The sequence below is a fragment of the Lottia gigantea genome (assembly GCF_000327385.1).
Source record: "Lottia gigantea unplaced genomic scaffold LOTGIsca_11, whole genome shotgun sequence".
Lineage (NCBI taxonomy): Eukaryota > Metazoa > Mollusca > Gastropoda > Lottiidae > Lottia > Lottia gigantea.
In genome coordinates this window covers 3475732-3486324 of record NW_008707001.1, presented here as the reverse complement: position 1 = coordinate 3486324, position 10593 = coordinate 3475732, and the positions used below count along the sequence as shown (strand labels likewise).

General features: G+C 33.6%; 2 protein-coding genes across 2 annotated transcripts in view; both read left to right on the top strand.

Annotated features, from left to right (window-relative positions):
- LOTGIDRAFT_110151 (hypothetical protein) overlaps positions 1–1613 on the top strand; it is a gene marked incomplete at both ends in the record, with an annotated part of 2646 nt that extends 1033 nt beyond the window's left edge. Inside the window, 2 exons of the mRNA XM_009047229.1 lie at positions 177–249; positions 1282–1613. Coding sequence (XP_009045477.1) covers positions 177–249; positions 1282–1613 — 405 coding nt within the window. The remainder of the gene's footprint in view (positions 1–176; positions 250–1281) is intronic.
- A 1168-nt stretch (positions 1614–2781) lies between these two features.
- On the top strand, positions 2782–10388 carry LOTGIDRAFT_230267 (hypothetical protein; the record flags this gene model as incomplete). The annotated part of the gene is made up of 15 exons (XM_009047228.1): positions 2782–2883; positions 3646–3713; positions 4173–4384; positions 4602–4770; positions 5322–5452; positions 5971–6127; positions 6384–6566; positions 6797–7000; positions 7355–7418; positions 7615–7663; positions 8063–8207; positions 8429–8723; positions 8992–9125; positions 9711–9790; positions 10046–10388. The coding sequence occupies exons 1-15, from the start codon at positions 2874–2876 to the stop codon at positions 10386–10388; spliced, it is 2244 nt and encodes a 747-aa protein (XP_009045476.1). The 5' UTR covers positions 2782–2873.
- Positions 10389–10593: the final 205 nt, after the last annotated feature.

The following is a 10593-nucleotide window of genomic DNA, read 5'->3' as shown; positions in this document are numbered from 1 at the left end:
TTAAAAATAATGCTAAACCACAATGGTTATTGTTTTATTGTGTATTTATTAATTGTTTCGGTGGCTAATTTATGTTATTCCAGAAATTGTTTAAAGATTTTATATACATTCCAACTTTTTGTTTGTTTGTCTACGCATTTATAATTTGTTAAAAAATGAACCAGTTGGAAATCAAGGTGGCGGTTGGCCAAGTGTGTATTTTATTAGTGCTGTCATTTGTTAAGTTGTCTGTTATTTCTTTATTGATTTGTTAACAAGTATTATTCTAAGTATGTCAAAGATATTTTTGCACGTGAGGAATTTTTCCAAAACATCAGTCTAATTGTTTTGGGTAAAGTAATCAGTATTTGAAACCTTTGGTTTTACTAGAAGACTGACTACACAAGCAAGATAAATGTTTTGAATCAATCCTTGTGTCTAGAGCAGGGGTTTTCAACCTTTTTCCGTCTATTAACTCTTTCAGGATCGTTGATCGATTGCATTACCCCTCTTTCACATAAGTCATACTATTTCGTGATTTTTATTTTTTCATATGAGAGAATACAGCCTGACTGAACACAACAAATTAAGTTATTATTGTCCAAACATTTCATGCTAGATTACACAGCACCTCAATACCCCCAGAAATGTCAAAATTATTCCTTTGGAGGTAAATATCCTCAGGTTGAAAACCCCTGGTCTAGGGTATAAATATTTTTGTCCGATTATACTTACATGTATGTTTTATTGTATCTTTAAAAATCATGATTTTATTTATTTATTGGAATAGGTCTATTGAGTTGATGAGGGAGAACTTACTTCTTAATTGAGAAGAATTTTGTGTTTTAAGATTTTCAGCTTTATATTTTATTTGATCCATATACATGGCCTGGTTTACTGATTCAGACATTCCATTTATCTTTGCACCACGACTTAAACCATCAAACACACTTTTTATACGTTTTTAGAAACCACAATAACGAAATTACAGGTGCCATTCTTTAATATTATGTATCAATATGCCTCCTTTATTTTTTGCAAAAAAATGTGTGTAAGATAGATGATAATATATGTGTCATAATGCAATTTATATAAGATGACACTCACCTCCCCTAACGCAAATCTGGACTCCTTGTACTTACAGACACACTAGTCCGGACTTCCCTAATCGTACTTACAGACACTCTAGTTCAGACTTCCCTACTCTTACGTACAGAAACACTAGTCCGGACTTCCCTACTCTTACTTACAGACACGCTAGTCCAGACTTCCCTACTCTTACTTACAGACACGCTAGTCCAGACTTCCTAATCTTACTTACAGACACGCTAGTCCGGACTCCCCTACTCTTAATTACAGACACGCTAGTCCGGACTCCCCTACTCTTACTTACAGACACGCTAGTCCGGACTCCCCTACTCTTACTTACAGACACGCTAGTCCGGACTCCCCTACTCTTACTTACAGAAACACTAGTCCGGACTTCCCTACTCTTACTTACAGACACACTAATCCAGACTTCCCTACTCTTACTTACAGACACGCTAGTTCAGACTTCCCTACTCTTACTTACAGACACGCTAGTCTGGACTTCCCTAATCTTACTTACAGACACACTAGTCCGGACCTCCTAATCTTACTTACAGACACGCTAGTCCGGACTTCCTAATCTTACTTACAGACACGCTAGTCCAGACTTCCCTACTCTTACTTACAGACACACTAGTCCGGACTTCCCTACTCTTACTTACAGACATACTAGTCCAGACTTCCTACTCTTACTTACAGAAACACTAGTCCGGACTTCCTAATATTACTTACAGACACACTAGTCCGGACTTCCCTACTCTTACTTACAGACACGCTAGTCCGGACTTCCCTACTTTTACTTACAGACACGCTAGCCCGGACTTCCCTAATCTTACTTACAGACACGCTAGTCCAGACTTCCCTACTCTTACTTACAGACACACTATAGTCCGGACTTCTCTACAACTCTTACTTAGGCTGTGGCATACAAGTTCGGACATAAAGTTAATCTACACTTCCATAATATGTAGCTGACTTCTGCAAAAAATCTTTGCGAAATCTGTACCAAATATTTGTAGTTTTTTGTTGTTTTACATAGGCCTACTAATCTCATACATTTTTTTAAAGAACAGTAGGCTACTGCAATAAACAGAGTCTTCTATAGTCATAGTGTATATAGTTTGATTGCTATTATGAGGGATGATTGAATGAACTCTATTTTATTACAATATGTTTTATTGGATTGTAAATAAAAATGAGTATATTATTATTCTGTTGTTTTAATTTTATAAGCTAGAGTTATAACTAGGGCCTACAGGTAACAATTTTTGACGGTTGACTCCGTGCATCTTGCTTACTAAGCCTAATGCTTTCGTCCATTGCCTTTGCCAAAGTCCTGGGCCTAACAAAGGTATCAGTCCTTCTTAGAAATGTCAAAGCAAGTTGTGAGGTAGGCCAATCAATCCCAACAAGAAATGGTAGTATAGTAAAATGTCACAGTCTTTCGGATTAGACTAACCATTATGCGTTAACTGTGAACATAAATTGCGCTCAAAATAGTATTGGAGAGCATATTCATTCACTCTAATCCATTTTCGTTCAATTCTGTTGCAAACAATCATAAAATATAAAAAATAAAAGATTATATAATTCATTGTAGGACTCCGAAAGAAAGAGATTCAAAAGTGAAATAGAGTGAAACATATTCACAATCCATGTCTATAAATTACGCTACTAAGTCACGTGACGGGCACTTGACAACAGCGTCATCATGGCTGACAAATGATTAGGAAATGGAGAAAATTTATAAACAAATGATAAAAACGTCTGAAAAAGTGGAATTTTGAGAGTCACATCTAATCAATATGTCAAGTGGTAATTAGGGTTTATCTTTTTACTTGATTCTTAATGTCGCTTTTCTAGATTTATCGAAAATTAAATTTTTTTAATTACGAAAATTTGAGGCTACTTTATTAAATTTACTTTGTCTTTGTATACTTTGACTTTGACCTTTTCACTCTACTAGTTCTATTCTGACTTTATGTTCCTTCTATGTTTTCACAAAAATTATTTTAAGGAAGTTCAGGCTAACTGTCATTTATAGTGGTGTCTTAAAAAGCACGAAAAAACTGGTTTATTCTTGGGTTCTGTCATAATTCACCTTTGAATAAAGAATATATTAGCCTAATTTGTTGATGGCTGTAATGTTTTATACAATACTACAGAAATATAAGTACTATAGTTCTGACGTTATCGTTAAGGTGGGGTCCATGGGAGCTGGGCCCCAGCAAAACCGTCTTCAGTTCAGCAGACATTGATTCATTTACAGATATTACAGTGTCTTTCAACAAAATCAAAAAGATATATAGATTTAGATACGTTTTGGCAGAAATGAAATAGAAATGAGTTTTCTGGGCCTTTAATTTATAAAGTTCCCAAGTTCCATTTGATCCCTGGCGACAGGGCTGATTATGTGTAAGGCTTAGAGTCAGTCTCTCAGAAATAATGACTGTAAAAGTTTGTGCCTTATTCAAGTTATTGCCCTCCTCTTTCTGCACATAAAGATACTAAGCTTGCTACTGCAGTTCTGATAGTCTTTTCTTAATAAAATTTGATGATTCAATGATTGTATTGTAGCCAGAAGTAATTTATCAGCTCTAGCTGAAGATGATGATGAGGAGGAAGAAGAGGAACCTGAAGTATTGGTTTGTATGAATGCATTGGAATACTCTGAGAGAAATTTAAACAAAGACACACCTGCAATAGCAGTTTAGAGTGATATTTGATATCAGTGGCTGCTGTAACATTTGATTCATTAGCAATGTCCCGACAACAAACGTCTCTCTCAGCCTTTCCCTTTTTTGACACTAGAAACAAATAAACAAAATCACACACACAAATATGAAAGAATGACAGCAGGTATTAAATACTTCTGCTATTTCTTTGTCACTTGGAATTGTGTTCACATAGTATTGTCTGACCATCAGTTTATAGAATCGCATTTTAGCAATATTACTTTTGTATGAAATGAATTAAAACTGAGAGTCTAAGATTGTCTTTGGTTGATGAAAATGTTAAGTATGGTCTGAGAGTGGTTCAAATCATTAATTTTGTTGTCTTGAAGTTTTCATTTGTATAATAAAATATTTTAATGGTTTATTTAGAGCTCTGAAGAGTCTGAAAATGAAGGTGAAAATGGTCCATTAAAAGAACCCAATAAGTTTGATGTTTTATGTGATGGTGTAGTGAACTCTATGGCTATTGTACAAACAGCCATACAAGAATTACTTGGATTAAAGGATGAAATTTTACAGCATACTTTACCCCCAGCTGTTCTTATTAAATTTGCAACGGTTTGTGGCAGGGTCTTTCGCAGGTAAATTTTGTTTTGTTTTTGAATATGTATCTCATTTTTATAACTTGAACTTACATGGAGGAAATTCATGATCATATCAATGGCATATGCAGGTATGTAAACCTGGACTAGAGAAACACAAACAGTAGTAAGGGTAAAGTAAATTCAAAACGGAATGAAAGATATCGTGTGGAGATCAATCGAAGTTTTTGATCTTTGATCTTCATATTCCTTACAGTGTTAGTGATCAGAGTAAACCAGTGAATGAATTAGTAAGAATGGTCCAAGTTTATTCTACTCCATGGGAAGAAAAAAGTGCTGCGTTAAAGAAACTACATGATGATTATGAAAATAAACAAAGACAGTTAAATATTGCAATAAAACGTCTTCAGTTAGTCGATGCACATGTAAGTTTCTTGATTTATTTTCATTTTAAGCTTAAAGGTGCTAAATATTAACATATTAAGTGCTAATGTTTACATTTATTCTATCTATAACGATTAAATGCCGCTTGTACTACTTTTATTTATTCCTAATCCTGCAGTTGTTGACATTTTATTTAAAGATGGGTTCCCTTGTTTTCATTTAAGAAAATGAAAATGCTAATACTTACATGAATAGAAAGAAGAGGTGTTTTAATGCCTTGGAAAAATACTGGTTTGTCTTAGATAACCATAATTAATTCATAATTAGCTAAATTAGAAGAGAATTACCAGCAGAATTCAAATGAGTGACTGATCAAGAAAGGTCAAAAAGTCTTTTTTTGTTTATCCAGACTGTACATACATTGACATTTATGATTGGTTAAAACTCTTAATTATATGCAATAAAAACCTAATATGATTAAGATTACATGAAACACCAATTAATCAAACGGTTTGCTTAATTTGACACTAAAAAAAAGGAAACCCATCTTTAAGTGAATTAATTCAGATCTTTATCATTTCTAATGTTTCAGTCTAAAAGAATAGCTAGAGAAAAACGAATAATGAACTGGGAGAAATTATTTGCTAAAGTTACCAGTACCAAGGGTCATGGTAGAAGATGGAAATTTTTAATTGAAACAATTAAACAGAAGGCCAAAATGGGGTAAGGCTTGCAATAATGTCATGCAATTACATAGATTTTCTTCTTTTTCTTTACCAGTTGGTGTTAGGGTGTATTGAGACGAGTCTCAATGAAAGCACTGGCCTAGGTCACACAGCAATAGATAAGTCTATTAATTATGTGAAAATTAGTTAGTCATTAGTATGATTTTAGTTGAAAAGTTGTTATTACTTTTAGCTTCTTGTGACATTTTCATTGTCAAAATCTATTTTCTATTTCATCTAAAATCACATTGATATACACCGCTGCGTTGAAAATTAAAACAATTAAAACATCAATAAACAGAAAGTTGGGATTTGTATATTATATTTGGTATGAATCACCCGTACCAAGGCCTATATATATTAACCTAACATTGAGTAATTAACATTACAATCTATTTTATAAAATATACCATGTGTATCATTGGGTATGGCATGTACAAGAATACCTATTACAATATCTACATTGGATGGAAATATGTTATACTGTAATTCAGATATTTTGTTTACTATTATTAGATATGAACATGTTCAAGAATATACCAGATCATTAGAGGAGTCAACAGATTCAGAGTCTGAAGAAGAGGAAGATACATTAGTAGCTCAGCAATCAGTATTAGATGTGACGAGTGCTGGACCAACTACTAGTGTCACACCTAGTGAAAAACCAGATTCAGTAAGTTACAATATTTATATTAAGGAACATTGGACCTCATTGTAACTAGTCCTAAAGTGACTGGTTTATAAATGACCAGCAAGCAGACTGGATCGTTTTCCGGCTAACTTGCTATTCGATATCTGTATTTTTCTTTGGAGAGCTTTCTAACTAGGCTACTTTAGTAAGGGAGATAACTTTTAATACGTAACTGATGATTAAGACCACAATATTACAGTTTTACATTATGACATTATATTAAAGGAAGTGGTAATAGAATGATGATGATGATGATGATTCTAGTGATAAAGAACCTGATACTCAAGGTGGTTCCATACTGTCAGGTACCACACCTATAGGTGATATATTAAATGCTACAGTGGGAGATATTGATGAAGAAGATGCACTTGAAAGTGTTGAAAGTATGGAGGACATTGAAAGTGGACATGTTTCACCAAAGGTAACGTATTATGCAAATTCTAAAAGTTGAAAAACTTAGTATTTTACCTCCTCTAGCTCAAAACAGAATCAACAATTTTATTCCAACAAAATTTCCTCTGAGCCAATTCTCAAAAAAATGTACTGTCCCATGTGACTGATTTTGTGGTTTATAGTCTAATATTTCCTGAATTAATTAATTGATTAAATAATGACCCTATAAAATGACAGTTCTCCTGATCTTTTCCTCAGAAAGTACGTTTTGGTCAGGGAGAAGTCACTTTTGTGAAACCAGAAGTGAAAGATAATTCGACATGGACTGATGAGACAGAATATAAAGAGTATTTATATGTTCGAGTATTTAAACCTATTGGACTAGGACAGCATGAAATAAAATGTTCACTAACTTATGGTAATCAAATGTTCAAAACTGGTGTTCTGGATTTAAAACAACAGGTTTGTATTCATGCTTTTTTATTGATATACATTTAAAATAAAAATATTATAACAGAACCTGAAACATGTTGTTTACTCAAAGTTTTATACTGTGGATCTTAAGACAACTGACCTATTTCAGCAGATGTCTCTAGTGAAGCGTTAACTCTGCAATAACAACATCAATTTTCACAGGCAATTCTTTCCCTATGTAGAATTATGAGAAATTTGAAAGGCCTCCATTCTAACTCTAAGAGTGTGCCATGCCCTGGACCCCAAACCCTATAGAAAATATCACTGGATGAGGCTCTGGAGTAGGCTATTAGAAAACTGAAAGTTATTGTTATATTGATATTATGGATCTTGGTTTTTTAGGAAGAGGAAGAAGGACCAAAAAGTCCTACCAGACCCCCAGCAGCTGGTAGACATCATGGCAGAAGTAAGTTGTATAAAACTTATATTCTAAGAGTTACTGGTATTTTATAGAGTATCTTACAAGATAAAAGATAACATATTTATTGTGAAAGTCTGTTAAGTAGTTGTAAAGCTATTGAAATAAATAAGATTTATCCTTCATTAAATGACATGCAGTGCAGCTTTTTCTGCTTGTAAACCATTTACTATTTGTTTTCCAGCCAGTAGATCACCATTAGTGGAAGAACCACCTCCGAAGAATCATGGCAGGTTAGTTGATGTAATTTCTTATTTCAGCCAAATCACTTATCATAAGAAATATACAGAAACAGAGTAAGATATCGAGTATTAATGTATTTGATCAGATATATGCTACAAAGTTTCTAAATATTATGCAATCATTCATACTTTTATGCATCATTCATGTTTTCCTGCATCATTCATGCTTTCATGCATTCATTCATGCTTTCATGCATTCATTCATGTTTTCATGCATTCGTTCATGCTTTAAGCATTCATTCATGCTTTTATGCTTTCATTCATGCTTTCATGCATTCATTCATACTTCTGTGCATCATTCATGTATTCAGTCATCTTTCTTGCCTGAGAATAAAATATATGTATGTACAAAATCAAGGGGACTGAATGAATGATTTGAACTATTTCTAGATATGAAGAGTTTATGTTAAATATTGACACCCCAACTAATGTACCAGGTGAAAAGTTGAAACCACTTCAGTTTGCTATACAACATGGCCAGTTTGAAGAAATAGTAGCAATGGCTGCTGTCGAAGTCTCAGATTTAAAACAATTGGTATGTATTCAAAGATATTTGTAGATATGTTCATTATTGGTGTTCATCTGTTCTTATCTCTGTGAACATTCCTGCATTGTAATGTAATCCGCACAGCAGAGCAGCTAAAGATGTGGAAGTCGGAATTCTATTTCTTATTTAAGATTACGCACCACTGTGCTTGATTTCATTAGCGTAATAAGCTTCAAAAAAGGAGAATGGTTTCTTTTCTTATTTTCCAGGATCTAAAAACAGTGTATTTACCCCCAGTTAAAGGTGATGATGATGTCTTGAAGCAGGATGATGATTTAGATTCTATAAATTCTCTATCTGAGTCTATAGACATACCACTCAATGATACAGATTCAGAGAAAAGTCTGGTCATTAAAAACGAAGCCCTGAAATATGTGGACCCTATTCCGTTCCCATTATTTCCTTTAAAGACTGGAAGATCAAGCATTGCCACTCCTGGTTCTCTCCCTTTGATCTTCTACTGGGGCAAACGACCGCAACCCAAAACATTCAACAGACAAATAGGTAAGTTTCTTTTCATTGCTTTATATTTAGATAGTAAATTTAAATATGTTAATTATCTGTCATGGTTCATGTAATTCCACTAAAACTAAGCATTTTATGTTATCACTTTACCAAAAGCCCTTAGATATTACTAGCAGCTTTTGTGATATTGCTTAGTTGCAAATCGTGCTACCATCATCCTCAATATAAATAAAATTTTTAGAAACCTCTTTACAATCCTTTTCCAAAGGTGTGTGAACTTATTGAAAAGGATTCTTTGTATATTAAGGCACTATGGGTGTGAAAGAATTAGTCTATGATTTAACTGGTATAGATCTACATACTACAACTAAAGAAGATTTAAATAAAGAAATGAGAGATGATGCTTGTTCTGCTATACTCTTTACTCCAGAACCTACAGAGGTTAGTTTTTTGGGGGTTTTTCAACTGAACATCCACAGTAGTATATGAGTTTTCTGATTGGAAGCATTAAAATGTATCCAATAGAAAAAGTTATATACTACTATCCACTTCAGAGTTAAATGTCATTCATCGTGACCTTTCATGTAAACTTGGTCTAAAATGAACTTTAATTTAACAGTATCATAGGGTAGTGCTCAACATGTAAATTTAATTTGCAATCTGGTATTCTATTAGCAAGGCAAACTTAGGCCATACAAACTAAATAGTCTGATTTACAGGCCCAAAAATGCCTGATTGTTGCCTTAATATTAAATATACATTAAATTTGTGGCAATATATGCTTTCTCTCGCTCCGATTTATTCCAGTTGAAAATCTAAAAAAGCGCTTATGGATAATAAATAATAAATTCGCCCTCTCGCCCCGTTTTTTGAAAAACAAGGCCTGTAAAACAGATTATTTATTTTGTATGGCTTTATGATTTTTTTTATACATAATTGAATAATTCTTCCTTTTTTTAAGTTTGAATTTGTAAATAAGATAATGATAATATGACCACCAAAACATAAATTTTGATTTATTTTTAGGAAACCGTATTAAAATCAGAATTTGAGGCATTACAGAATAAACATGAAAATGAAATTCAAGTTTTACAGACCAAATATGAGTAAGATATAAAAGTTTAAAAATTTTTCGGCCTTTTGTGCAGCAGACTGCCCGTTTAAGAGCCGTCAAGTCCTGGAAATCAAAACTGTCTCAGCTGTCATCTCTCTCATTGAATCTGAAAGGTGTTGTCCAATGAAATATAGAATAGTAAGATGCTCTGTTTTTGAATATATTTTTGGCTCAAGACTGTAGATTGAGTCCATGTTGTATTGAATACAATTAGATAAAGACATTAAGTTCCTTTTCATTGTTTTAGAACTAGATTACAAGAACTAATGGACAATCTGAATTCCATGGTGGAACAACAGAAACAGCAACAACAGAAAGCGAAATCACCAAAAGCTACACCTCGTCAAGTATCAAATATTAGTCGTAGTACAGATTCCGCAAAGTCTAATAGATCTGTTAAAATACAGCCTGCAGCTCCACCTAGTCCCAGTCCTGTTAAATCTTCCAGTCCAATTGAGGTTGTTTTCGACCCCGGAGCACCGCCCCCTGTTAAATCACTACCTACTCCACCAAAACATAGAACTAGGTATGGTATTCATACATATTTTTGTACAAGAAATATAGGAGAAGTGTATGAGAAGCCTACTTGAACACATATTAGGGCTGTTGAATACCTGCTTTGAATACCCCAACTTGTTGATTTTTCATCTTGAGAGGGTGCGTAATATTAATGACAGAGCTTTTTCCCGTATTTACTGAAGGGTAAGAAGCAATCGTTAATAAATCAGCCATTCTCGCTACGCCTGACAATAACCTTGTATGCAGTTGGCGAATAAATCGTACTACTTTCAAATA